This window comes from Varroa destructor, unplaced genomic scaffold (assembly GCF_002443255.2).
Source record: "Varroa destructor unplaced genomic scaffold, Vdes_3.0 BEIS01000002.1, whole genome shotgun sequence".
In the NCBI taxonomy this organism is placed as follows: domain Eukaryota; kingdom Metazoa; phylum Arthropoda; class Arachnida; order Mesostigmata; family Varroidae; genus Varroa; species Varroa destructor.
Genome location: NW_019211455.1, coordinates 1,335,680 through 1,363,380, shown reverse-complemented (window position 1 = coordinate 1,363,380; position 27,701 = coordinate 1,335,680). Strand labels below are relative to the sequence as shown.

General features: G+C 41.5%; 1 protein-coding gene and 1 long non-coding RNA gene across 3 annotated transcripts; one reads left to right on the top strand and one right to left on the bottom strand.

Moving 5' to 3' along the window:
• The first annotated feature begins 1,409 nt into the window (after positions 1-1,409).
• Positions 1,410-24,883, top strand: wb (wing blister). Of its 2 annotated transcripts, none has more exons than XM_022790857.2 (37): positions 1,410-1,619; positions 5,267-5,350; positions 5,949-6,136; positions 6,355-6,517; positions 6,738-6,988; positions 7,227-7,419; positions 7,552-7,775; positions 8,304-8,462; positions 8,797-9,117; positions 9,374-9,524; positions 9,813-10,005; positions 10,185-10,573; positions 10,705-10,965; positions 11,119-11,403; positions 11,722-12,012; positions 12,231-12,554; positions 12,862-13,596; positions 13,746-13,966; positions 14,605-14,813; positions 15,041-15,237; positions 15,385-15,750; positions 16,013-16,232; positions 16,532-16,667; positions 16,963-17,758; positions 18,002-18,234; positions 18,562-18,880; positions 19,170-19,397; positions 19,553-20,100; positions 20,190-20,363; positions 20,573-20,779; positions 20,925-21,152; positions 21,386-21,550; positions 22,024-22,239; positions 22,462-22,620; positions 23,005-23,164; positions 23,367-23,500; positions 24,390-24,883. In XM_022790857.2, the coding sequence occupies exons 1-37, from the start codon at positions 1,520-1,522 to the stop codon at positions 24,762-24,764; spliced, it is 9,603 nt and encodes a 3,200-aa protein (XP_022646592.1). In that variant the 5' UTR covers positions 1,410-1,519; the 3' UTR covers positions 24,765-24,883. The 2 variants fall into 2 exon arrangements, with proteins under 2 accessions (XP_022646592.1, XP_022646593.1); XM_022790858.2 differs by lacking the exon at positions 1,410-1,619 and adding an exon at positions 2,682-2,852.
• LOC147757229 (uncharacterized) lies at positions 9,786-27,701 on the bottom strand. Its single transcript, XR_015320104.1, has 6 exons — positions 27,119-27,701; positions 26,104-26,238; positions 21,943-22,643; positions 12,801-14,002; positions 11,710-12,020; positions 9,786-11,395 (listed from the first exon to the last, which is right to left on the bottom strand). It is a non-coding gene; the product is annotated as an uncharacterized LOC147757229 (long non-coding RNA).

Sequence of the window (27,701 nt, the reverse complement as noted above, 5' to 3'; positions counted from 1 at the left end):
CTCATCACTCCGCAATGATCGCGGCTATGTTAAGATAGACGATTTGCGTATTGTGAGGTAGATATGTAGTTGTTACGAATTACCGATGTAGAAATCTTATACTGAAAATCCGGTTCTTGAAAAGTCTTCCATACAACGCACATTGCGCTTTTTATGATGCCAAACAAGAAATAATGACTAACATAGTTCCAAACGGTTAATGGCAGAATGTTAATTATTATTCTCACTACTGAATATTTCAAATATTTAAAATTCCATATACATCTAAAAATTTTTGGATTACTGTTCTTACCAGCTTCGTACTATGTGTTACACAATGCAGAGCTCTACATCTGAAATACTAATGCTTGAATATTTCCACTCCAACGATGCTAATGGTGCTAGGTGACTGTCGAGGGTTGTATATCAAAAATCAGATCTTCGCCATAATTGCACAACACCGAATACCACATGCCAACTCAAATTTCTCAGACCCAACAAAAAAGTTTTGGATACTAAAAGCGTGTCGCATATAAGAGAAAAGTGGACGAATTATTTCGTTTCTCTGAAATTGATGCCTATTGCTTAGTCAACAAATGATAGTAATAAAGCTCAATATTTGTTACAGACTTTGCTTAAAACATGCAACCGCGAATTATTGGGCAAAAACTGAATCCCGTTTCGACAAGCTATTCGGAAATCAGGTACGACATATTTCAGGTGAAAAGCATACTTGTTTTTGTCCTCCTGTCAAAACAAAGATTAACTTAAATTACCTTCAAATTACTGTTACAGGATGTTATGGTGATGACTTAATGAGTAGAGACATGGAGAATAAACCCAGACAATTATGTTTATGGGCTTCTATCTTGAAGTATTGCATCTCCGTCTCCAATATTTCTCTGGTGCTATATGTCTGTAATTCTTGCAGATTCTTTGTCTAATGACTTCCACCCTGATGTTACGCTTCTCAATTACATTTTACTGAATTCCACTGAGCTTCATGAGATCATTTTACTGAGCTTCCTTCATCGCTGCTATGAGTATCATTGTGATTCAACTCAATACAAAAGTCCCATACCATTTTGCCTGGTCATCAACCTACTGTTGATATTTGTATATGATCAGTAAAGGGGCCACACATTCAGGGCTAATAAATGATGAGAATTTCCTACTCTCTAGCACATCTAGCATAACACCCGTTCTCGCATCATCCGTGTTTTCATCTTGTTGGAGCACCCCGCTTTTCACTCAAACGGTGTTCGAGCCCGAACATTGTCCTTTCTTCGACTTGCCCCTCGCCCTTTCTCTTCTCGTAAAGAAATGGTTTTCTCTTCACGTCAACTGGGCGATATTTCTGTCGTCCTCTCCGCAGAAAACAACCTCCCACGCACCCCGCGACTCGTTGTGCTATCAAACGATCGAAGTCTTCTTGAACAGAGAAGATGGGCAAACAGACGCCAGAACGCCAGTAACTAGGCAACAGATCGGCGCAATCTGAAGTGCGCAAGAAAACGATCGCCGTATCCCAGCATTCAGCATGCCATCAGGCCGGCTTCAACCCAATAAAGGCCTGATACAACCTCGGATACTGGTACCTTTTCTATACATTTGTGTTTGTGCGCTCTTACTACTGCCAAGTAAGTAGACATTTTTTTTGCCGCTGATTGGCTCGAAATTTCATGTGATCTGATTTAAAGTAACTCATATAGAGCGAGCAAAATATTTAGAAGGGCAAAGCAGAAAACCATTGAAAAGTACAGATATACTTCTTTGTTAGAAAAGTACTTTTCCGCCTATGGGTTGTGAAAATGCTTTCGTTTCGTTCAAGTTAAGCAAGCCTCAGATGAACTCATTTCAAGGTCTATTTGCATCACATGTGAATTGTGTTAAGTTCCCCACGTGACCCTTGATTAGTCGCATCAGAAAGAATAGTTCGTCAGCAACACTTCGTGCGCCTCCACGTCGGTACTAAATAAGTTTGTCCTTCGGAAGGGTGAACATGTGGCTATAAACTTCTTATCGAATGATTAAAATCGCACTTCGGATGAATCCACTTCTTAGTGATTCGCATATTTTACGCTTGATTTGTCTTGTAATTATTTAAGTGCATTGGCTACGATCATCGTCGTCTCAATAATTTCTGAGTGATTAAAAATCTCATTATGTCTGGAACGATAAACTAAGGTAGATCCTAACCAAGTTAAATTTTCCTAAATCCTACATTTACCAATATGCAATTCATTAAAGTTTTGCCGCTGTTTTGACACAAAGAGGCTTTTTATGATTCTAGTAGACTTCTAAATATAACTGAATATAAAAAAATATGACCGTTTAACTTCAATAATTTTTGGCGTACCAACGACCGTACGTCGTTTCATTCGAAACTAATTGCGAACTATTCTAATCAGTTTAAAATGACTACAAAAGAGACAAATTCGGTTCCATTGTCTTCTTACCATGTCCATTTGCTTAGCTAGTGCTGATCTATAGTCGATTTCATAGAGAGTTCCTGAGTTAGTGTAGGGTCGAGCTTCGATCGCTATTTTACAGTTGCGCGAATCTGATTTGACGAGGCGCCCGCCCGATGCGATAAAAGGCGTGGGTAGACAGGCAATGACGGCCTTCCATATATGGCCGATTCTGTACTGTAGAAGTGAAGATAGTCTTCGCTACGACAGAGCAGATAAATGGAGGGGTAACGAACGGTGGTTCTGTAGCTTACAGCTCACGGTGACTTCACTGATCGTTCTACGTTTCGGCTTCTGATGCATGCATGTGTTATACCATTGTCTCTGTTTGGTTCAGCGTACAAAAACATAACCCTCTAACTAAACGATGCAGTGCTCCTTATTTAGATTACTGTGTGTCAGGTTAGTGGAAGTAAGTGAAATTGGATATGGTATGTGAAAATAGCTAATTGAGATTTCTTAGACAGTCATAATAAAATTTATGTTGATTCAAAGTATATCATGCAAATAGATCATATAATGTTTCCGGGTGTACAAGACAACGTTCAAGTCGTCGTTGGCGAAAGTATAACCACCATGACCCATTGGTGCATATAGAATATGCTATAATTAATCAATATGCCTAGGCCAGCTAGGCGAAATAAAAATAAAAAGGTTAAAATGCTCATATAGGCATGGCGACATTCCAGTAGAAAAATTGCAAAAAACCACGGGCATTCAGTATGGAAAATCTTCGCCTTCGCTCCTTTTCTTCCTCTCTGCGTTTTTAAGACAGGTTTATATTTAAACTTGAAAGCTCTTTCAGGTCTACAGGTTGCCTCGACAGCATAACGGCAAACCCTTCGCAAGTTTTCGATAGTTGGGAGACGGTAATGCTGTAGATGATTACAAGCGCAAGTAGATGATGCGCAATCGATATAGAAATCATATCCTTTTCCTAAAGAAAATTTTGATTTTGAACTCTAAGTTCGGGATATTTCGTTTTTTTCAGTGTTTCGTAGTTTTGTTGATTTCTAAGTTGCTAGAATATAGTTAAAGCGGTTGTGTAGGTAACGTGTTGCCTACACAACTGCTTTAACATCTGGATGATTTTTAACGTACTTTTACCTACGATTTTTAACGACCTTCTACCTACTTTTTAGCCACCTTTCGGGGCTCTTTATGCACGTGGAAAATTTTTCGTATTCAGGCGCGCATGTAAAAAAACAGAATCGACGTGATATATGCCTGCGTTGCTCTTTGTCGTCTGAGGACAACAAGTTCCCGGAGGCGATTGTAAATATTGTGCTATACAACTACAGAGACGTCCTATAATGCTAGAAGATGTTTGAAGGAAAACAGGCCATTTATCTATAGTCATTTAAAGGTGGTCCCTACCACTTGTACGGCAGGACCTATTATTAAGCGTATCAGTAAGATTCTCGAAAAGGTTTCAGAAATGCTCTATATAAAGCAGAAGTCACGGTAGATGAAGGATGACAAGCATATATACTAAAAACCATTTCGGTACTAGAAGTAACTGTGGCACAGATTTTAGGCAAACACTAGATAGCATAACGTTCCGACGAAACTTCGATAGCATTAGGGCAAGTGCGTTGCTTAAATAACTTGTACCTATGAAATTTTTGGGGACTCCGTATTGCGTCCGATGTCCTTGGGTCTTAATTACTGACGTATGTCAACATACGTAGAAATCACTTGAGTTCTACTTTAACTGTTAGTGTATGCGCACCGCACTAATACAGTATTATTATATTGATTTTTTGCGCTCGTATGTTTACGTTATAAATAACACTGGAGGAATCAGCTTGAGTCAAGATTGGTGTACATGTAAATATGCGGACGATCCTCTTATTTTGAGTTATAGAGAGCTTGCAGATTGCCTCAGAAGCACTCAAAAGAATTAGATTAAAATTAATGCTGAAAAAACCCAAGGGACTCTCTAGGTTGATCCAACTAAACCCTTAGTAACTTCGTTGCGGTTTGGAAGGAATATCGTCAAATGGCCAGTGAAAATAAAACTTTCATGTGTAATCTTTAAAGATGAATTGGCCATCTGGTTGAAATGAGAAACAGTCTGTGTACTACCTTAAAAGTCTTCCTGAAATTAAGTTGTACCCCTGCATACTCCGCAAGCATGTTTTCTTCCGCTTTTTTTGTATGGAGCTTGTATATCCGTGCATGCTCCCGTAAAAATGAATTGAATGCCTCGGCATTTTTCAGGGGCCATTTCTGAAATTATGTTAGGACTCTGTTTTCCGTGAATATGAAAATATTCCACAAAGCATCATACCGGAACGCCCTAGTCTTCCACACACTCTTCTAAAAAATGTATAATTTACGGCCTCTAAAATTATTTTGAGAACATTTTCGTTACCATCGGAGCAATAAGTTCGCGGCAGCACCTGAAAATTTTCGGATGAAAAAGATCTGAAAATTTGCTGGAAGCTTTTCAGCAAAAACTAAGGCGCTATTTGATAGAAGATATATACTTAGTATAATAAAACTAGAATCAATGAGCATCGAAGAAATCACTAAAAGCTGACTTGTGATATAGTTTGCAAGATGTTTTCACAACACCGTTCCATCCGTCCGCCTTTTACAAAATTACCTGCTACATGCACCTTTAATAGATACAAATAAAAAAGTAGAATTCTGTATTGCTATTACTCGTGTCTATTGAGCGACGTTAATCAGACCCACTGTATCATTTGTCGAACGTGTCGTGGCTCTGGATTGGTCAAACAATGCATGTGAATTACACGGCTGGTTACAATGATTTATTTCGCAATCCATTGTATCTCTGGCTACTTCAGGTTCAGCTAAAGGATTTCAAGAGCTGTTTCCTGAAGTTCAGGAACTTCATCTTCGAGCCACTGCGAAAGCGAACGCAACATGCGGTAAGTAAACTTGAATATATTAATTTTGTAGACCGTTTAAATTAGGAAAGATTGCGTGTGGTGAACGATTAGCTTTCATTTTCGGATATCCTTTACGAATAGTTAACCTTGACTGATGCTGGAGAAGGCATTTTATATAGTTATCATTATCGGCTTTGTGATAATGCTAAGGAAGGTGTCCTTTTTGCCTAAAAAGTTGACTATTGATCGTTCCATCCGTGTGATTGATTGCTTACGAAACTGACCAAATATTTCAAATTTTACATCCGGTATTGTTGTTAAGCATTGCTTCATATGGCTGGCCCCCAATACGAAACGAAATCTGTCTATGGCTATTCGAACCTAGGCCTACTCACGTGTCCTTAAGTTTAGTAGATGTTATGACTGCAGGAACACATTTCGGTTATCTCAAAATCAAATACATACTACTCTTCATGGAGTACACCCATAGACTTGTCGCTGCTAATTCTCTAGCATTTTCTCGTGAGTTCCGCTTCTTGAAACCAGTAGCAAACGCCCACTACGAGAATGTAGAAAGTATTAACGTGAACCATATTTTCACTCAATTCAAATATCTTTTGCTTGATGTGGATTAAAGGTAAATCTGGCCCGAAAACGTTTTGTTATTCGTCTGAGTTTGGTTCCGTGTGCAAAATTTGTGACGAGGGAGATAATCGCCATTCTGTGTCGGATATCCTCGATGGGAGACGAGACACGTGGTGGCAAAGTCCGTCGATGCACGAAGGCGACTACAACTGGGTCACGATAACCATTAATTTAAACGAAGTAAGTCTACCATTGACAGACTGTCAAAATTACTAATGTACCGAATTATAGAGGAACGTCAGCATTTGATCATTGTTATTATATAGTTCACCTTTCGAGGCACTTTTATGATCATTACGGAGATCTTGCCCAGTAGTTGGGTATTCAAGTGGGTTATTTTTGACAGGTACAATACCGAAAGCTCGAAAACATTACAGTATGATTTCTACTGTTCACAGCTTTATGAGGTAACAGAGGTAATTTTGCGTGCTCACAACAACCACCGGCCAGGGAACTGGATTCTTGAAAAGTCTGTCGATGGGGCTACCTTCTATCCGTGGCAATATCATGCTACATCAAACATGGAATGTTGGGAGGCCTACAGGGTCAATCCAACTCCAAGTAAGCAATCATCAATTACCATCATATATTACCAGCAATCGATAAGAACGAAAGGCATTCGTGCGAAGCCCTTTCCCAAGCAATTTGTTTCCTCACTATTCAGTTTGTTAGTTCATTCCTTTGAAATCACGGTAGATGCTGATCCATCCTTTCAGAACCAAGTTACGCGAACTGACCTATTAATGACTAGATATTAGGACTCTGCCTTTTTCCATTTCAGATTTCCCGTCGTATCAGTTCGATGATCAAGTAATATGTACCGAGTATTTTTCCACGCCAGGCAGTAACCAGATGGCCTTCTTTGAGACCAGCAAAGGACGGCCGGGCGAACATGCTAATGCTGAATCTCTTCGACGTTTCATGCAAGCGAAATATATTCGCATCCGAATGCAAAAGCTTCTGGCGCCCATAGCCAGCGGTGACCGCAAAAGGCTCACGCATCCCATAAAGCTTGGACGAGACGGCAAAGAGGTACTTTGAATTTGTTTGTGTTAATGTAATAACGTTCTAAACCAGCAACTGTAGAATCATTTTGCTTATAGCCTTCGAGAGTCAACATTTAATAAACCGAGCGCTTCAATGGGATCGTCAATTAAAAGTTGCTATCTTTTGGGTAGGCAATCAGGTTTTTTGATTCTAAAGGTTCTTCAGAACATGCTAATACTGTTAAGTCGTTAAAGTTATGTACTACCTCAAATGCATACCACAGTTTTTCTACGCGATCAGCGACGTTGAGATTCGCGGCCGCTGTGTGTGCAATGGCCATGCGTCACGATGCATTCCTGACGGGAACTCCGGTCAAATGCGATGCCAATGTGAGCATAACACCTGTGGCAAGCATTGCGATCAGTGCTGTCCTACGTTTGCCGCTAAACCCTGGGCTCGAAATGATACCTGCTCATGTAAGTGTCTGAAGGCGCGCACGAGCGACTCATTCGATTGTGCTGCACCATTGTGGATATCGAAAAAGTACAATCTAGAAATATGAAAAAATCATGATTTGTTTCTCATTCTATGTTTCTTTCTTCTGATAGTGTGTGAGTGTACCGGTCATGCGACGGAGTGCCGTTTTGACGAGAGGGGCCGCTCTGTGTGCATCCGATGCCAGGGTAACACTGAAGGTGAGCACTGTGAACGATGCAAATTTGGTTTCTATCGAAGCGCCGATATGAAACCTGAGGATGACTGTATCCCATGCAGTTGCGGAAAGGAGGGCTCCACTGGGGACTGTGTTCGAGACAGCTTTTATGAAGGCAAGGTAGGTTTTTGTAGGTGGTTTGCGTGTTACTGCTTTAGTATTGTGTGACTGTATAAGATAATGTATATATAAATATATTAATATGGATAAAAATAGTTTTATATTTTTTTTCTTGGCCGACTCTCGATCTAGAGTGCCTGACAGCTTCTGGTTCTGAAGTCTGTTTGAATACTATCGCGAAACCCGCGGGGTGAGCACGTCCTGCCTCCTAGCTACTTGACCCCCACATGTGTTCTCCAAGCTTTGTATCATTCTGTCCTTACCATGGAGGTACTTTATTCCACGAAAAGCCTTCGTGAAGTATTTTATTTTGTAAAGCTTCCAGAGACTCGAGACTTATGCAGACTTGGCTTGTGCCAGCAATGTTACGCTGTCGATGAGCTTCCCAGTCCATGCTTTTACGGTGAAAAAATCAACGGTCTCTCATAATTGCTGCCAGTTTTGCCACATGAACAGTTAATCGCTACTGCCGTTTCTGTTCAATACATTTTAGAAATTTCTTTTGCCTTATCTCTAATCTACGTCTAGATAGCGGGAGACTGCATTTGCGCAGCAGGTTACACGGGTCAAGACTGCTCACAGTGCGAAATCGGCTATCGTCGAAGTGGGTCTCAATGTGAAGAATGCAGCTGCGATCCGCGCGGAGCTGTTATTAACGATTGCGAAAGCGATAACTGCTGGTGCAAGGTACAAATGCTTTCTGTATTGAATACTTTTTATAATGCATACAGACTTGGACAAGGGAAGGGACAATACATGTTATTTTTTTCTCAAATTGGCCAGAGATTTTTGTTTCACTCTGCTGCCTTTTGTGTCTTCTTTTACTCCTACTATATTGAAATTGTTTTCAAGCTATCTTATACATTTGCCGTGGGGCACAACGTGGTTATCTATGGCCAGATTCGGTCATTTTATCGCTATACAACAAACAATTTTCTGCGATTATCGCTTCTACTGCTATCACTAATAATTAATGTAGCGTATTTGGTACACCGATTAATTTCTATCGTCAAATGAACAGTTACATGTGAAAGATCTGCGGTGCAATGTATGCAAGCCGGGCTTTTACGACCTGAACTTCAACAATCCGAATGGCTGTGCCGAATGTTATTGCTTTGGTATAACAAATCGTTGTGAAGAAAGCAGCCTACCGGTCCGAGTGATTCAGCACGAACCGGCCCACTGGAAGGTGACGGATCTGAAGAACGCGCAAAGCGTGCCCACCCATGCCAGTGAGGACTTTCCTGGGTCAACTCGTGAGGCGCTTATGGACTTAATCAGCTTTGAACCAAGCGACAAGGTGTTTTACTGGAAAGCGCCAGATGAATACACCGGGGCGAAGGTAAATGAAATTAGCCTCTAATTTACAGATGTGCTTGAGGACAAGTGTAAAGTCCTTTTTTATTTCTATCATTATCACCTAATTTATTACTCCATAACGCAGAGAGTCGGAATTACGTTCTGGAGTCCTCAGAATGCATGTATTTATGCACTATAATATCACGCATTAACTTATAACTTGGCTAAACTAGCGCCCATTTCATGATGATTACTTCAGCTCTCTAAACATGCGATATTATTTTGCCAAAAACGTGTAGTTAAATTCGTACGGGGCTGCTCTGGACGTAAAGGTCTCATTCGAACCTTCTCGAGGAGACGTCTCGGAGGGAGGCTTCTTGGATAAGCGGGCTGACATCGTCCTCCGAGGACAGAACGGGAAACTTATCGGAGCCCAATCTTCGGATGTTAGTCAGTATCGTGTCACCTTAGTTGTACACTGGTAACCGGAAGTGAACAGACTAAAGCGAATTATTATTATATACGCAAAACCGCACGCAGGATTACTGATGTTAGACATCGTCGGTTAATAAGAGTTTCTTAGTTAATGAAAAATATTAATACAAACAATGTATGTCAGCTTCTGAGCCAATTTATACATTTCGCTAAGACACGTTGAATTCGATTAAATGTACATAAGACTATAAGTTATCGATGTAGGACGCGAAGAAATACTTCTTTTTCTGTCATTTATTATAGAACCGAAGGATGAACTAGGTCAGTACCACATTCAGACTCCTCTCCGCGAGCATGGCTTCTTTTATATCTCTGATCCGGAGCGTGGTACTCTGGACGATGAACCAGTTTCGCGACAGGATTTCACTGCTGTCCTCTACGATCTGAAGGATTTCTATATCCGCGCAAGATACCACAAGGGACAATACGCAGGATGGTAAGCACCCTCAGTAGATTGCAGGCAGATTTCCAAAGTTTTGATTGTTTTAACCTCGCGTCTAAATGCGCAAGGCCTAGTTCAGCCTTTCGTTAGGCTGAGGATGCAAAAAGCAGTTTGAGATACCTTTTGCTGTTGGTTTACTGAGCTCGCGACTTGTTTGATTTCCATTTTTTTAGGCTGCATAATGCTTCAATGCCGGTAGCAAGCACAGAAGTGAAGAGCGTGGAACGGGCAACGTTTCTCGAACACTGTTTGTGCCCTGAGGGCTACGAGGGATATTCGTGCGAGCGTTGTGCTAAAGGCTATCGCCGAGTGAACAACACACTTGCTAATGGAGTCTGCGAAAGGTGCCCGTGTCATAACCATGTCGACAGCTGTGATGCTTTTACCGCCAAATGTGGTCCGTGTCTTCATAATACAATCGGACTTCACTGTGAGCGGTGTGAGCCGGGTTATTACGGTGACGCTACGATCGGCAAAGAAGATGATTGTAAACCGTGTGCCTGTCCTCTCTCAATCTCCAGCAACAACTTTGCCGATGGCTGCAAATCAATCTCGCAAACCGGTAAATACTGACTTGCGTGTAATCGATAATGGCTATCCGATAATATTACGTTACGCTGCAATCGTTTTTTGAAATACTAAGCATACATGGTGAAAAAACTTTTTGTGATGTAAACATTTGCCTTATTTCAGAGTATGAGTGCATAAACTGCGTTGTGGGCTACACCGGTCGGCATTGTGAGCGCTGCGCAGAAGGATATTTTGGTAACCCTACCATTATAGGCGGTAAATGTCAACCGTGTCAGTGCGGACAAAACGTTGATAAAAGTCGTCCAGGCTGGTGTGACCATCGTACCGGCTTCTGCAACTATTGTCTCGGCAACACGGAAGGCTGGAACTGCTCTCGTTGCAAGAAACTTTTTTACGGAAACCCAAAGCTGCCTGATTGCAAAGGTGAGTGTAGAGTAGTATTTGATGCTAGAAATTTTAGTTGAAAGCACGAGGTCACCATTGATTTGATTGGCAAATTAAGCAGCACCGTGGAGATCGTGTTCCGGATGTGACTTAGTCATAAACTAGTATATTTCCGTGATGATCAATTTTCAGCTTGCGAATGCGACCCTGTCGGTTCGCTGGATGCGCAGTGCGATCCAGTGGGCGGCCAATGCCCCTGTAAACCCGGCTTTGGCGGAAGGACGTGCCGTACTTGTGAGTCAGGCTATGGAGATATCGCGCAGGGTTGTGTCGAGTGTAAATGCAACACTATCGGAAGCAATACGATCATATGTGATCCCTATACGGGACATTGCGTGTGCAAAGACGGTGTTTTTGGAAGGTATTGCGATCAGTGTAAAAACCTTCACTACGGATTTTCGATGTCGGGCTGTAAATGTGGGTAGAAAAAATGAACAAATTTCATTGTTAGATAATTGCAGTGAATTTTACTTAGAATTATATTTGTCTTTTACAACAGACGCGTCATATTTATACATATAATATATAATAAGAATAAATTTATATTTACATCATAAAGATATAGTCATCTGCATGATATGCAGCGCTTTGCTAGCAAGCACCCTTAGTAAAAAATAGTTTACTATCAAGGTTCTTTTGGCATGTAGATTACTTCCATTAATGTATATATATATATCATTATCACGGTTTATTAAGAATTATAATCGTCAAATCCTTATTTACCCGCTCTGTTAGTCTGCGACTGTCACCCGCCCGGTTCAAGCGAGCAACAGTGTGATGTGGATACAGGCCAATGCAAATGTTATCCTCACGTAATTGGGCGTCGTTGTGATTGGTGCGAAGATGGCTATTGGAATGTCCAAACTGGTGCTGGATGCGAACCTTGTTTATGCAATTCAATGGGTTCCCTTGGGGTTCGCTGTGACGTACGCACTGGTCAATGCGATTGTAAGCCCGGCGTCGGAGGAAAAAAATGCGACATCTGTCTGCCCAATCACCGGAAATTTGGGCCTCATGGATGTCATCGTAAGTAGCTATTAGGGTTCAACATGAAAAAATGAACATTGACCTTTGAGGGCAAGGCTGCAAACGATCGTTTTCATATGTGAAATAGCGCACATTAGTCGTGCACGATTGTTCCAACATAAGATTTTCGCTATATAAAAAGGTACTATATGATTACAACATTAAAATTTCAAGATTGACAGTTTCTTTGAAATATAAAAGACGCTTTTTTATTTCAGCCTGTGAGCCGTGTGATGCACCGGGTCACGTTTGTGATGAAGAAACGGGTCGCTGTATCTGCCCCAAAAACACTGGGGGACCAGACTGTTCTCGTTGCAAAGAGGCATACTACGGTTATGTGCCGCAAGAGGGCTGCCGTCCTTGCGATTGTAATCCTGTTGGTTCTCTTAGTAAAAACTGCAATTCGCAAGGCCAGTGCCGCTGCAAAGAGGGCTTCGAGGGCCTCAAATGCGACAAATGCACTTTTGGACATTATGGCTTTCCGCATTGCCGCAAGTGTGAATGCAACATTGATGGGACCTTGCCTGATCAATGTCAAGACGGTAGAAACTTCAATAGATATTGATCATATTAGATCATACAGTGATCGAACTCTTAAAAATAGTAGGCTGAAAGAGCTAGCATCTTCCTTCCAAGCTAGTATTTAGTATGTTTAATTTGGCTGGCATCAATTCAAGTTATACCATTGGACTATATACTATATATACATAAACTATAGGACTTTATGACTTTATATAATTTAGTTATATTATTTACCGAGCAAGCCGGTGTACATGAAAATTACGTACATTTATAATGCGAAACGTTGCTATACTGCATCATGTCTTCTTACGAAATAAACCATTGCAGGCGTCTGCGGATGCGACGACGACGGTTACTGTCACTGCAGGGATAACGTAGAAGGAACAAAGTGCGATACCTGTAAGCCGGGCGCTTTTGCCCTGCAGTACGAAAATACAAAGGGCTGCACAGAGTGCTTCGTGTTCGGTAGGATGTATCCGCCGAAATGCACACAATCACCGTACGTGTGGAGTGAGATAGATATGATCATCCCTTATGAGGCCGTTGTGAAACTCGGAGGATCTCCAGACAAGTCGTTACCTTCTCGTGAAGGTTACACCCATATCCCACTGCCGGTTAATCGAACCAATGTCGTTATCGAGGTTCCGTTCATGTTAAGTCAGCCTTTGTACTGGGAACTTCCAAAACAATTTCTTGGAGACAAGGTCCGTGCCTACAATGGTCGGCTTAAATTTAAGAAAACCGCAAGACAAGGCGAATTGTTCCCCGATCGTGTTCTTGAAAACAATGCACTAATTGTGATCTTTGGCAACTACCGCTTGAGGCTTGCCCATCGTCCACCTAAGGGAGATCGACCTTTTACCAGCGGTTATTATAGTGTGAGGCTGCATGAAGACGAATGGATTGATCTAGATAACCCGCGAGTCAATGTAACGCGCGCCATGATGATGGTCGCGTTACAGAAAATCGACCACTGGCTTATCCGAGCTACCGAAGGGGCTGATGTAAGGTCTGCCAGCCTTGAGGACGTTGTTCTAGAGTTCGCCGTGCCAGAGGATCAAGGTAAGTGGACACTGCTACTATGAGGAATTGGATTTGTGGTTCCGAATCCGCTTGAGTCAGAATATAGTAGCAATAAATAAGCTGCGATTAAATTTATGTAGGATAAAACCATCGTCAAGTGGCTCAAGTTTTTTGTATTTATTTTACAGCTCAAGGCGTTCTTCCCAGGCTTGCCCACGGCGTAGAACTGGGGTATTGCCCTAGAGAATACACAGCGTCGTCGTGCCAAGATCCCGCCCCTGGGTATTATCGCAAACGCAAGCCAAATTTCCTTGATAGCAAGGAAATCCTGGACCTCGTCGGATGGGCTGAGCCCTGCGCATGTAACGGAATGGCGGATGAATGCGAGCAGGAAACCGGTATTTGCATTGTAAGTTGGTGTTTGGTTATCCGCCTCATTTCGAAACTGTAACGAGCACATTATTATAATCTCAGTAAGTTATTATCAGCCGAATCTACTTCGTTATCACCTAGTTTATTAGGATGGAAAAAAAGAAATGGCCGCTTCTGCTTGTTATTTCGCTTGCTTTGGCTTTATGTTATATGTCGTTGGAAAACGCTTTCTTGTCAAAAAGTGGCTAACTGAGTTTCAAAACAGACTTTTTTTACCTAAACAACAGATTACAGTAAGTTTTTCAAATTCGACGAAGGCCGCCTTAAGCCTCTTTTGAAGAAGGCTACATGGGACGGATGTACCCATATTTTTTTACTTGACTTGGATTCAAATGGATTAAGTTACTTCGGCAGGATGTTGGCTGTGCCAAACGATCGATATCGCCAATTCGTTTCTTCTCTAGCCAACATAGTCATTTCTAAAGAGCTAACTCAAGTTAAAACTTTGTAACCCAGACAACACCGTGATGACGGTCTTGTTGACCGGAGAGGTTCTTAATACTATGCAACACTTAACCGCCGCTAAACGAAAAATATTAACCAAAAACGAAGAAAAATGAAAAGCGATAGACGAAAAAGGGAACGGCTACAAGAAGTTTCTCTTGAATATTCTAGGATTGTCGAGGAAATACCGTTGGCGACCACTGCGAAAAGTGTGCGCCAGGATTCTACGGTGATCCCGTACGTGGAATTTCTTGCAACCCTTGTGCCTGTCCTAGGCCAGACAATTCGTTCTCCGACACCTGCGAATTCCGAGGTGACGATTACACAAAATACGTGTGTAGTAACTGTCAGAAAGGCTACACCGGAATACGCTGCGAAATGTACGTCCGAGCGCTGCTCTGCATTTTCCCTCCATACTCATGTATGACTATCAGTACGAGCTTCTTGTGGTCAAGCTGTCATTTAAAGTTAACTAAACACATAAATTAAGTCCAAGCGCGGCTGTTCATATTGTTTTATATCACATTGACTTGGTTGCAAAATGTATTTTTGAGTAAAACCTCACTAAAGGACATTTCCAACGACCATGCGAATTTTTCCGTGATAGATGTGCGGACGGTTATTACGGTGATCCGAATATGGTTGACGGGAAATGTGAGCCCTGTAATTGTAATCCGTACGGAACAATTCAAGAAGGCGTCTGCGACAAACGCACTGGTCAATGCCCATGCTTACCAGGAATTTCTGGCAGACAGTGTACTATCTGCCCGCGGAGGCACGTTTTCACAGAATTTGGCTGTCAATGTAAGTACAGTTCTGAACGATAAACTTCTCAAATAAGTGGGTGGATGATAGAACACGGAAATAGCAAAACAAAAATTGCCGAACAATTAGGCAAAATACAAGTAAAAATAAGTAATACGCGATATCGTCCCGTCTTTCAATCGGCAGCGTGCGATGACACATGTAGTGGCGCTCTCCTAGACGAAATCGAGCAAATGTTCGATTGGCTGAATCATATTGACATCAACGAGCTCTTAAAGGCTCCGTGGTACAATTTGTTGCGTCTTAACGATTCGCTACGCCGAACCAAGAACGTTATGGAGGAGTACAAGTACCAGATTTTGGAGGCAGAAGGTATTCTACGTGAGTCGTTGTTTTCCATCAATATGGAGAGCCGCATTTCTGCGATTAGCTTCCAGCTGCACAACAAATTCACCCAGACGATTCCGAAGATTCGCGAACGTCTTGACGACTATCGGGATGACAACAGACGTCAAAGGGTAGACATAGAGGACGAATACAAACGTACTCAAGGTATAGATATATTTACACGATTCATTTATATAAGTCTTCTTCTCATTTGCGAATTCAAATGCATGCCTAGTTTGGTTGTTTGAAAAGTAGCGCAAAAAGTCCACGTGACAACTGTACATAGCACTTAGTGGCGTCAGACTGTATTTTTAAAACGTTTTTTGCTAGACCCAGTTATTATATTAATACTTCTTATAAATATAGAGATTTGCAGGACATTGTATACACATCGTAAGGGGTAATTAACCGATTATTTGTACCGCAGCTTTAATTGAAGCAATGAAAAAGTATGGATTTACCCCGGGAAGTCCAACGTCAGCGATTGAGCGAATGTCTCATGAGGCCGAACAGTGGCTAGCGGAAGTAAATGGGATTCGACGTTTTGTTGAGCCCCTACCTGAAGAGGCAATGAGAGAGCTTCGTCATGCAAAGGCATTGATTGACAGAATAAGAAATGCTGTCTTCGATGAAGATTCGCTTAATGCGTAAGTGTATCAGTTGCTCAGATTAAAACGTGTCTGCGCTAGACGTCTGGTTTTTTTTTTTGGCTAAAGTGCTCAGACAAAAATAGACCCGTCCGATGGGATTACAAAATATCATACGGGTGCATTTGTAAAAGTGCATTCGGTTAAAAATATTGTATGATTGATTAAATTTTGCAGGACGCATTTCGTAAAATAATAATTATGAGTGATATATGTTATTGGCTGTCCTTTTTTATGAAAAAAAAAAATGTCAGTGAGTTGTAATCAAATAAATGATTGTTAATATAATGCATCTTCAGACTGTTACAACGGCTCGAGATTCTTCGACAACTTCTGAACAGCGCTCTTAACACGATTATCGAAAGAGGCCAACAGCCAACTAAGGAAGCATTGGATATTATCGACAACCAGATGAGAGTTTTCCAGACTGTCGTAGTAAGTTCTGTTGACTTTTTTATTTTTATATAACGAAGACTGTAATATATATTTTCAGCGAATAAAATTCCAAACGTTTATATCTGCGCTGAGACGAGTAGCTTTAGGAAAAACCTTCCCCTGCCTTCTACTTCCACCTAATTTTACCCTAAGTATTTCAAGCATTACTTCCTATTTCAACTACTGTAACAATTTTCACATGCGTATCCCAGAATGGTATACCACTGAACTAGAATGCAGATGGTCAAATGCCGACAGCATATACATAATATGTCACTGGGAACATCCATTGCAGAAAATGATCTCTGCTATTCGTGAAGGCAGTGGAAGGACTGCTGAGTTGATCTCCAAAGCGGCCGAAGCTATAGCCGAAATCCGTAAATTATTCCGTGACGCTCAACTGAAGTTTGACGAAATTCCGGGCCTCACGACAGCGGTTGTCAAGCGTACGGACGAGGTCGAAAAGCGTCGCGGTATTTTGTACCGCCTCAATCCAGAGTACCGCATCAAATACGTGGATAAGTGCTATGACCATTCGTTAGTCATGACTGCTGAAATTGACCGAATCGCTCGCATGTTCCAGGCAACAGCGATGCAATCATTGAAGCCACAGGAAGCAGCCAAAATCTACCAACTGCTTATAGAAGAAATTCAGTCAGCGGCTACATCGGTACGTGATGCTGAAGTTGCGTTTGAATTGGCTAATGAAAAGGCACATCCACGCGGCGGCGAAAGTCTTTTACAGATCGCAGAACGATCTCTTACAATTAGCAAGGCGCTATTGGCAGATGCGAAGAACATGAAGGACACACAGTTACCTGCCATTCATGACTCCCTGCGAAACTCAAAACGCATTCTTTCTGATGGCGATCGCTTAACAGAGGAGATTCGTCGACTAATCGAAAGAGCTCGTTCACTGCTTCATCAGCTGCTGGGTATGCATACCAATTGGGATCCTTACGATCCCAAACACAAGACTATCCAGGACGAGGTGGCATTTACACGCAATCGGATTCAACAAATCATCCGCTCAATTGAGCTCATCAAGACAAAAGTCGAAGAGCTCTACGGAGGTTCATCCGCTGGCCTCGGTAATCAATATGATATTTCGTCTGTTATTATTATGTTTTGTTTATAGATATCGCAGATTCAGTGAGATGCGCACAGCAGCGATGATCTTGTAATATTTAGTTTATGATCGTCTATAATAATCGAAGTGAGGTGTCGGCATTCGGCAGTCAAATATGATATCTTCATATGATTGCGGTCAGCCAAAGCATCCGAAATTAAAAATGCTGTTTGTGAATTAACTAATTGGATGATGCTCGTTGCAGATGATATTGACAAGTTCATCGAGCAAATGCGAATCGATCTTGGCCGGGCTATGCGTATGGCGACGAATGCTGAAGAGTCGGTGCGGCGTTTCCAGGACAAAGACAAGGTATTTAATGAGAACCTCGATGCCCTCCGACGTAAGATTCTCAACGCGCGCCAGAAAGCCTCCAGCATTAGGGTGTCGCTCAACGGCGTGGATAACGGAGTGTGCCACAGAACTTTCCGTCCGTTGGTAAGGGCGCTCTCACAGACAAGGTGGATGTTATAACTGAAAAATGGGTGTTTGCACTGTCATAATGTCATACATCGACAGAAGTTTTTGCCATCAACGATCTGTAAATTATAGGTGTATATATTCTTATCGAGGCAGCATCTTGTAGTTTACAAAGGTATACTAATAGGAATAGAGACGCCGAGGCCTGTCGTGGAAGGGCAGTTATGAGCTATGAAAAACGTCTCTAGTATCCTACATCTTAGATACATACAACCTACAAGTTGGACGTGTAGGTTGGCTCTATATAAGAATCAAAGTTGAGCTATGCTCGCGGCTATTTTTCAGATGCATTTCCCAACCTCAAACACAATCGAAATGACATATTCTATCAGTTCAGAGGCAGCGAATAGCCTGCTGTTCCTCGCAGCCAATACACGCGGAAAGAATGACTTCATTGCGGTTGAGATGGTGAATCGGCGAATTAAATGTAGCTGGAGTATTGGCGACGAAACCGTCTCTGTGGAAAACGAGCTAAAAATTGAAAATACCGATCCGCGATTCGACAAAGAACAGAACTGGTATGATATCGTCGTCGAGCGTACGAGGAACGTCGTTTCACTTTACGTAAAACGTCGCAAGGACAATTTCATTTTAATGGCTAGAGGTAAGCGCCATTAAATGATCGACAGGTTCTTATTGTTCGAGCGACCGTCACCGGTTGGCAAATCTGTTGCTATATGTGATTGATTAAGTAAGCGTTTCCTTCAATTCACCGAAGTACATGTGACAAATTAGATTACACACGTAACTGAACGGTGAACTAGAGAGAGGTGATTTGCAAGAAAAAGTCTAGGCCTAAACTTTTTCTAGAGGTAGTAAATCTATAGAGGTGTTAATAAGAGTTTTAAACAACGCTTATGGAAGAAAAATTGATGCTTTATTTATTTTTACAGGCAGCACAAGCCCAGATCGTGGTCAGCTCGCAATGGATGCCAGCTCGTACTACAGCATCGGATCAATTCCGGCCAACATATCTGCGTCCCGTCAACTGGTAGCTCACAATTTTATTGGATGCCTGGCCAGCCTAAAAGTTGATGGCAAACAAGTGGGTCTGTGGGACTTCCACACGAACAAGGGTTGTGGAGGTTGCCTTGAGGGGCCGGCAAAAGAAGCCAAGCAAGGTGAGCTTTAACAGTTCAACAATGTTCTCGAGAAGCGTTGGATTGATCTATCGAGCTTGTCACATCGAACTGCTAGCATCACCAATCGGAATACGAGTGGAGAGCATTACTTTTGTAGAGTTGTCTTTCATTCACATTAACTGTTCTATTTTTAGGAGTCTTCCAATTTAGCGGTAGCGGTTACTCAATTGTCGACCAGCATTCAGCCTACCGCGACAAAAACTATTTCGTTCAGTTCACCTTCCGTACGATGGACGAAAACGCGTTGCTATTCTTTGCTCCAAATAAGGCCGTTGGTGATTACTTCGCGATTTTCCTACGCGATGGACATGTGGTGCTTCGATTCCGGGTGGGATCGCACGACCTTGAGTTATACACTGAACGGAGATATAACGACGGCAAATGGACCGTTATTTCTGCCGAAAAGAATCAACTTGACGGCATCCTCTCAGTGATACCCAAGGACGGCATCCCCGAACGGCTGGTTGAGCAGATGCCTCCGTCAGCTCAGTCAGCTCTACCCTCGCTGCGTCACGCCAAGCTATTCTTCGGCGGCGTGCCACCGGTCTTCCCGACGGCGCGTTTCGCGGACCGGGTCGTACTTGACGCTTTCCTTGGCTGCGTCAAAGATATTCAAATTTATACAAGCAGCGTCGACCTCGCCACGGTCGCTCATGGTGTCGAGCGTGGGTGCGATATCAAGGTCTGTTCGTTGATCATAAATGTTATGTTCATTATTCTTTTTTACTCTCAAAAGTTTTCAGTGTACTCAATTGAATGTCGTCATTGTAGAAAATCTCATCGGTCACCTTCGATGGCGTGATGGGCAACTATGTAGAATTGAAGAGCCACAAATTACTCGAGCAAGGAAATTTTGGCTTCACGTTCGCGACGGAGAAGCCCGATGGCCTTCTCATGCTGAGCACATTTTTGACGCAATCCAGCGCGGATAGAAGCCTTCGTGAGGTGTGGGACTTCTTATTTCAATCACAGTGTAATACTAGTATATAGCAGGCTTTAAATGATGCAGTTTAGAAGTATAGTTCAATAGAATTAGAATTTTTAGCTAATATTATATCTTAAGGACTTGCGCGTGGACGAATAAGACTTAAATCGGAGCAGGGCTCTTTAAGGAAAGTAGTATTTGTCGATAATGATCGGAGCATTTTTTGTAGAACTATTATTCAGTGTCCCTCAAGGAAGGCCATTTGATCTTCAAATTTGGTATCGGCGAAAACCACGGTGAGGTTCAGTACCGAACGAAAGAAACCTACAATGATGGACGACTACACACGGTATCTGTGCATCGCGTTTCTCGTAAGATCACCATCAACGTCGATGATGGTCGATTTGGCACGCATGATTCTCGCAGGCTACCCGCGGTAAGTAGTAAATATGTATGTACAATACATGGTTATATCAGTCAGAAGTGCATTTGTTTAGTGTATAAACGTGCACAGACATTGAAGTAGGGGATTTTCGGAGAGAAACCGTTTCAGATAAACGAACTGTTTCGATTTGTTTCAGGGTATTGGTGATATCGAGGCCCCTGGTGAAGCTGGAGGTCTGTTCTTCGGAGGCTGCCGAACTGACCTAAATACGATGCACCAGGTGGCCACGAACACGGCATTCCAGGGAGTCATTAAGGACGTAATCTTCAACGATAATATTATGGGTTTTGAGGAGCCAATCAGTCACAGATATGCTAAGATCGGTCGAGAACTTCGCGAAATGAAGAGCCACGTCGATGTTGAGGTTTGGACCAGTCGTACTTTCTGCTACATATACATATACAAAAAGGCAACATCCATTGATTACCAAATTCAATTTGTGAATTTTAGTCGAGTTATATTTTGATATTGGTATCAATGACATCAAGTAGGCGTTATTTTTGTGAGCAGCCTGCCACAGCGATACTGGCGCCTCACCCTTTACTTAGTATGGAATACATCTGTATCTCATATCTATTCCTCCCTGTCCTATGCTAGGGTGATCTGCAAGAGGAAAAAATCACAGAGCATTGGCACGCCGTGGGCCATTCACACAGTTCAATAAAACCGGGCCGATGTAGTAACACTCCACACGAGAGCTTCGAACCAAACGCAATGGCTTTCGGAGAATCCATACACTCGCATATCTCATATCCTATAGAGGTAAATTCGCTAATGGAAGCTTCATCCAGAATTTGTAGATCGACAGGTTGAGATCGAGCGTTACATAAGTTGCCTTTTAATAAGAAATAGTTTAATAAGTGCCAAATATAAATATAGCAATCTGATGCCCAGACCATCACTTATTTACTTGCCGTTAGACATGCTGTATATTTTATCTTCTTAAAAATAAATGTTAATTGTCGAGGAAAGAGATTTAAGAAATTATGATGATAACCAAGCTATATAAAATGTACCGTATTAGTGAAATAGAGAGCGTTTTCCAACCACTGGCTTTAGAATCTGGTGCGAGCGTTACGTTAGACCATGGAATATATCGAAAATCATAGAGTAAAAATATGAAGTTACGAAAAGAACAGGTGAAAAAATCTCACCGGAGAATATCATTGGAAGGAACGGCAGTCCTATGCGATAGGCTTTTCTGGGTTCGTTACTACAAATGATCTTTTGAACAGGTTGCCCAGTATCGGCGCGACTTCACGATTCGTTTTGAGATGAAAGCCCATCACGAATCGGGTCTTCTCGCTATTTTGCGGCACTCAAAACATGGCAACCATATCGCAGTTCTGCTGCGTCGTGGTCAGGTTGTACTACAGCATCGAGACAGACACCGAAATCTTAAGGAGGTCGCCTCTTCTTCTGCCGGATTCGCGGATGAGCGCTGGCACATGGTATGTGTACTGATTCAGTAAGATTTACCGAACTATAACCATGAGTATTCTGAGTAACGGCTAGTGGTATTCCCGCGGGTGTGCACTGGTTTTTCGCATCGAAGTAAGAATACGGTAGGCTTTTGCAAAGAGCATTGTTTTATTTTTTCTTTTTTAATTTTTTTGCAAAGAGGCCGTATCGTAGACGTTCGCAAAACATAATTGATCCTTACATTTTTGTAGGTCACAGTGAGGAAAAGCGGGGAGACGATCAGTTTAAAGGTGGACGACGTGGAACAGGGCTTTTTGGAGGCAAAGCGCAACATGCCGTTAACTACCCCGTTATTTGTGGGTGGACTACCAATGTCCGTGCTATCCACAGGTGGATTCATGTCCGATCCCGTAAGTGCTTATCGATCCAATAACTGGAAATAAATGAATAAGTCAGTTGAGTTTGGCATAAGGTTTTCTATTACTAATATTGTACATTTCATGCTTCTAGAAATATTGGAACTACGTGAGAAGGTTCTGAAAAATTATAATGAATACAGCATTGTGTTCCACCGTAGATTATACATTTTTTCTCTTTTAGTTTTAGTCAACACTTGTTGTAAATAAGCTACTTTTTAATTTATTTACAACAAGTATTGACCGTTTGACTTGAGCTTATTCTTCAGAGCGAATGAACTAGCAAACACTTTATAGCCATCAATTAACGATAACTTGTAACTTTTCATCTTTAGTGGTTAGTTGTCGTACTTTTTATTGCGTTAACTTTCTTTCCAGTCAATGTCTTCAATTCATGGGTGCATTTCAAAGTTAGAACTCAATGGCCAAATTATAGACATGCAGACATCGACTCGGGTCACGCGCTACAATGCCGGACCTTGTCCATCGAAGACGAAACGTGGCGCCCATTTCCGGGGTGACGCGTTCGCTACATACAGTAAGTATCTAGAAGGTTCACCCCATTTTATTTAAGCTCGCACTGTTTGGACTTATAATCATTTCCTAAAAGTTCTGCTTGTTTTCTACCAGTAGGACTAAAAAAGTTCTTAGGTAATTGTCCCAAACACGATTTAAGCAAACTTCTCGTTATAACTAAACATATTTTTTGCGCAATCATACATTTTTACATCGTATTTCAGTAAAACGGTTTGAGTTTTCGGATACGATTCGGGTTGAGTTAAATCTGAAGACGAACGCAAAAGACGCAGTTATACTCTCGTATACTTCTGAGACAGAGAAACCAACTTTCTCGTTAGAGATCTTCAACGGACAGGTAGGTTTTTCAAACCTCCATACGTCATCACGTATTTGTCTCAAACGTAATACAGATATGTGAAACACTGGCCATGAGATCTGCGAAAGCACTATTTTTGTTTATCCATTTGTGCATTTTCCATATGCGTGTACGCTTGATGCAAGTTACTGCTTTGCATTGACTAAAGCTCTGATCGTTCGTTTATAAAGGCAAGTGGTTTGTCAACGTAGGCGACTATGCGACTAGTCAATATTATTAACTGCTAAAGAAAATGCTAATTCGTGACTAAATGTTTTTATTTTACGTAACAACCGATGTATTAAACCGGGTAACCGTTGCCATGAGTTAGACAGGAGCTTCTAAATGTTATTTGATATAGATCTGAGGTCTTTCTGATTTACCGTGCTCACGACGAAGGCCATTTCTTCAAGTTACCCAAAAAATAATCAACTCCGTCTAGGCGCATAACTTAACACCTCGACGCTCTTTAGGTTTATAGCTGATGCGGTCGTAATATTAATAAAAAAAAAAAAAAGAAAATAGACATATTCGACAATCGCAAAATGTATGTTACAGAACAGCGAATTGAGACGTAGGCTTTGTTGAATGGAGGTCTAATTCCTTTGTCTTTTACATTTTACACCCGAACAGCAGCATTATGATAATTATTTATCTATTTTGGCACAACTAGAGCGCTCTAGATGAGCAGGTTTACTTGAAAAAAATGCATGGTTTCTAAAACGTCTTCAGTCTAACCATTTAACTTAAAACTATTATATAAAATATTCTTAATTTCTAGAAAAGTTGTCCTCTTTATTGGTTAGTTGGTGTTTAATAAAATAATCTGAGGTCTCTTTGGATACCTAACAGCAGTGTTTGTCTTCCATTTGCCTTTTACTCGGTTCAGCTCGTCGCGGCCGTTGACATTGGATCGGTTCGCATGCCTCTAACACTTCGAGCCAATACAACACTCAATTGCAACCGGGATTGGCATCCGATTCGTGCATCGTTTGGCCTTCGGCAGGTTTGGCTTCAGTTGGATGATGAACGGCCTGTCGTCGCCAAAGTGCCTGACGACTTTACGACGCCACCCGATATGCAAATGACTCGGGGGCCGCTGTATCTAGGCGGGTTACCTTATACCGCTGATCGGGGCGCACTCCTTGCTCAGAAAAATCTCGTTGGTTGTATAAGTGATATAAGTATCGCTGGTGAACCCGTGTCTTGGAGCAGCCTTCGCGAGGTGCGCAATGTAAGACATCATATGTGTCCAGACTTTTAGTCCCTCACGTACCGCCTTAAAGCTTTAGAGGCTGTCTATTTCTTCGCTGTGGCCCTGTATACCTCGATATTGATGATAATAAACCGCTTTTAGACAATGTATAATTATCTTGAAGTTTACTACAAGTGTACTGTATCAATCGATTTAGTCCTATAATAACATGTAAGTCAGATTCCCTGTGTACCGTAAAGTTGCTGTTAGATTTTGGACAAAATTGGCCTTTTTAACTCTACTACGACCCGGATCCACGCAACTTCCGTATACTGTTTTCCAGCATTGTTAGCATTAATTAGCGTATGGCTTTGCAGCGTTATCTATTCAGCCACTTCACTTACTGGGTTTGCGTATAGCAAATTAACCGCATCGAACAAAATTTCCACATGGAGAAGTACTGATAATGCTGATTTCGCTAAACTAGCAACTAGAGAGATGGGTAGGTCAGGAGGTGAACTATAATTGTTTTTGGGGTTAGCTCGATGATAGAAATGTCCTTTAGGCGAAGCACCCACAAACAAGGTATCATTGGTAGATGGCTTAGATTGAAGTATAACCGAATAACAAACTTACGTATGTGGCTCTTATATTTTCGCTCATTTAGTTAACCCTAACTATATTCTTCGGTTTTTCTCAAATCAGATACTGTTACGTTGGCTGCATAAAATATAACGTCAACATTGTCTCTCGTTTTTCGATAATTCAGTTATTTAGCCTTTAAGCGATCACGCTCAAAGATTTTTACCCATCCGCTGATTCAAATTCGACCGGCCGGGTATGCAAATTTTACGGCTGTTGAATTTATAACAGTTGCAATGTATACCAAACTATTCCATTACTATTGACTTATCTTTCTACCTTTCTTTGCTGTAATATATATATATATATATATATATATATATATGCGCTTAGAGACAAAGCCGCACGCATACATAACACGTATGTGGAGAGGCGTTGCACAGTTCTTAGGTGTGGAAAATTTTTTTAGGTTAAAGTTCATCATGATAAGAAGACGATTTCAATCATAAAACCAACGCCGTCTTGTAAAGTTGACTAAACGGCTAAAGAAGTACACGCATTTGACTCATGTGGCTCAAGAAACTGTACTTTGTAAAGCTGGCTGGCCCACAGTATATTGAAAGCAAGAATCTCATGCACACACGCATAATTCGGTGGTTTAGTCATCCAAGTGTCTGATCAAAAAAGCCAGAAGTTGGTGCCGCCTAAGCTCTCGCCAACAGTATATCATACACACCTGCCTGAATAAAAATTGCTGAACAATGGAATAGGTTAACTAATAAGCTACTAGCGAAAATAAGATGCCAAAATGGGCAAAGGAACTTACCTGTACAGTGGAGCCATGAAATCGATTACTTCTAATCCACTGCGCTCAACTGAATTCAAACCTTTCCAGCTGAGGTTTACCGCAGCTGGTGACGGGCATAACAGCAATGACGGATCGCTTTGTTGGATGTCCCAACTTGTTCAAACAATTAGTTATTTCAATAGCAGATATTTTGTTTATAGAGGTCGCATAACCGAACCGGGCATCTCCAGGTTACACATGCATTACTTAAGAAGCGGCCTAATATGACACGAGGCCCAAGGGAAAACAAACGATGCGATTTTCTATTGTTCATCTCTCGACCGTTTACGTTATTAGCGACCTGACCTCTTATGTAATTGAACTCTTGTGGGACTTCCTCACGCAGTCGATCTTCAAAGAAATCAATAAAATCAACACTACGTACCACAGAATAGCATAGAAGACTAACAGGAGCAATCGAAACAAACCTGTTTACCATGTACTGCCATCTTTTTTCTACGTATTGTCGTATCTTCGACGGAGCCTTGATTCTGACATGACAAATTGTTTATACAATTCTAACAACTTTCCAGATGCTCTTTATAAACAACTTCATAAATACCTAGTGAATATTTCACTGTCGTTACGTGCTTAGGAAAGGAAAACCGTCTCCGAGGTCATTGTTTGTACGGTATTCATTTTGGAGTGAGACTCTTTAGGGAAGTCTATTAGAATGTGTTACATATCGCGTACACACTTGATTTGGAAAAGCATCAACAAGGAACGAAAAAGGGGATATAGCATATACTAAAAAATCCCTGAAGCTGTAATCCTCGTAGCCATATTCTTTTAATGGCTACCATTGATTTCAGCAAGACGAAATACTTCGAACAGCACTTCTTGAGCTCTCCCAAAGCAACGACAATATAAATAATATTTTGCCTAATAGATGTTACGACAAATGTTACTGTGTTATAATGGATATATAGTCCGCTACTTCTTCTTCCTTTAAAAACCTTTCTACAAGCTACCTTTTAGCAAAACAATGACGAACCTTTGATGGACAACCCGTTGAAGCTTCATGACATGCCGCTACATAGTGGACGTCACCGTGCTCATACCTTTCAAACATAGGCGTCATAGAGGCGAAATAAAATTCACTCAAATATGATCATTCTTATGACACTCAAAGCTTAGCTGAAAAGTACAGTGAAGTTCCAATCGTTCCGTCTAAGCAACTTCTACATTTAAGGCACAAATTCACACGATTATCCCATTTACTATTAGTGGTAGTCTCCGAGATGGAGGTCTTTAACCATTTCCCTACTGGAGCTTGCCATGTGATTTTCTTATTTATGCGAATTATCGGTCTATGAAAAATACAGAGGCAATGCACGCGCCGTCCACCTCTTGGGCTTCTGCTGAAGCTGAGTATTGCGGATTGTACACGGTGCATTAGTGTGTAATGGTATCAGCAGTAAGTATGCGTAGTGTTTTTTGTTTGTCATTATCTAGGATCTCTGTATATGTGAGGCGATAATATCACATTCTGTATTTACTAGGGTGGCCTGAATGTATCGGGTTCGATAAGTATTCGCTTTAGCTCGACTGATTCTTTTGTGAGTTGCATTGTCCGA

What these genes read in the sequence shown, in the direction of transcription:
- wb (XM_022790857.2), top strand. Translation starts at nt 1,520, where the DNA reads ATGCCATCAGGCCGGCTTCAACCCAATAAAGGCCTGATACAACCTCGG. An exon ending in AAGGGACAATACGCAGGATG is followed by an intron (nt 10,006 to 10,184) that starts GTAAGCACCCTC and finishes CCATTTTTTTAG; the next exon opens with GCTGCATAATGCTTCAATGC. An exon ending in GAGTTTTCCAGACTGTCGTA is followed by an intron (nt 16,668 to 16,962) that starts GTAAGTTCTGTT and finishes CATCCATTGCAG; the next exon opens with AAAATGATCTCTGCTATTCG.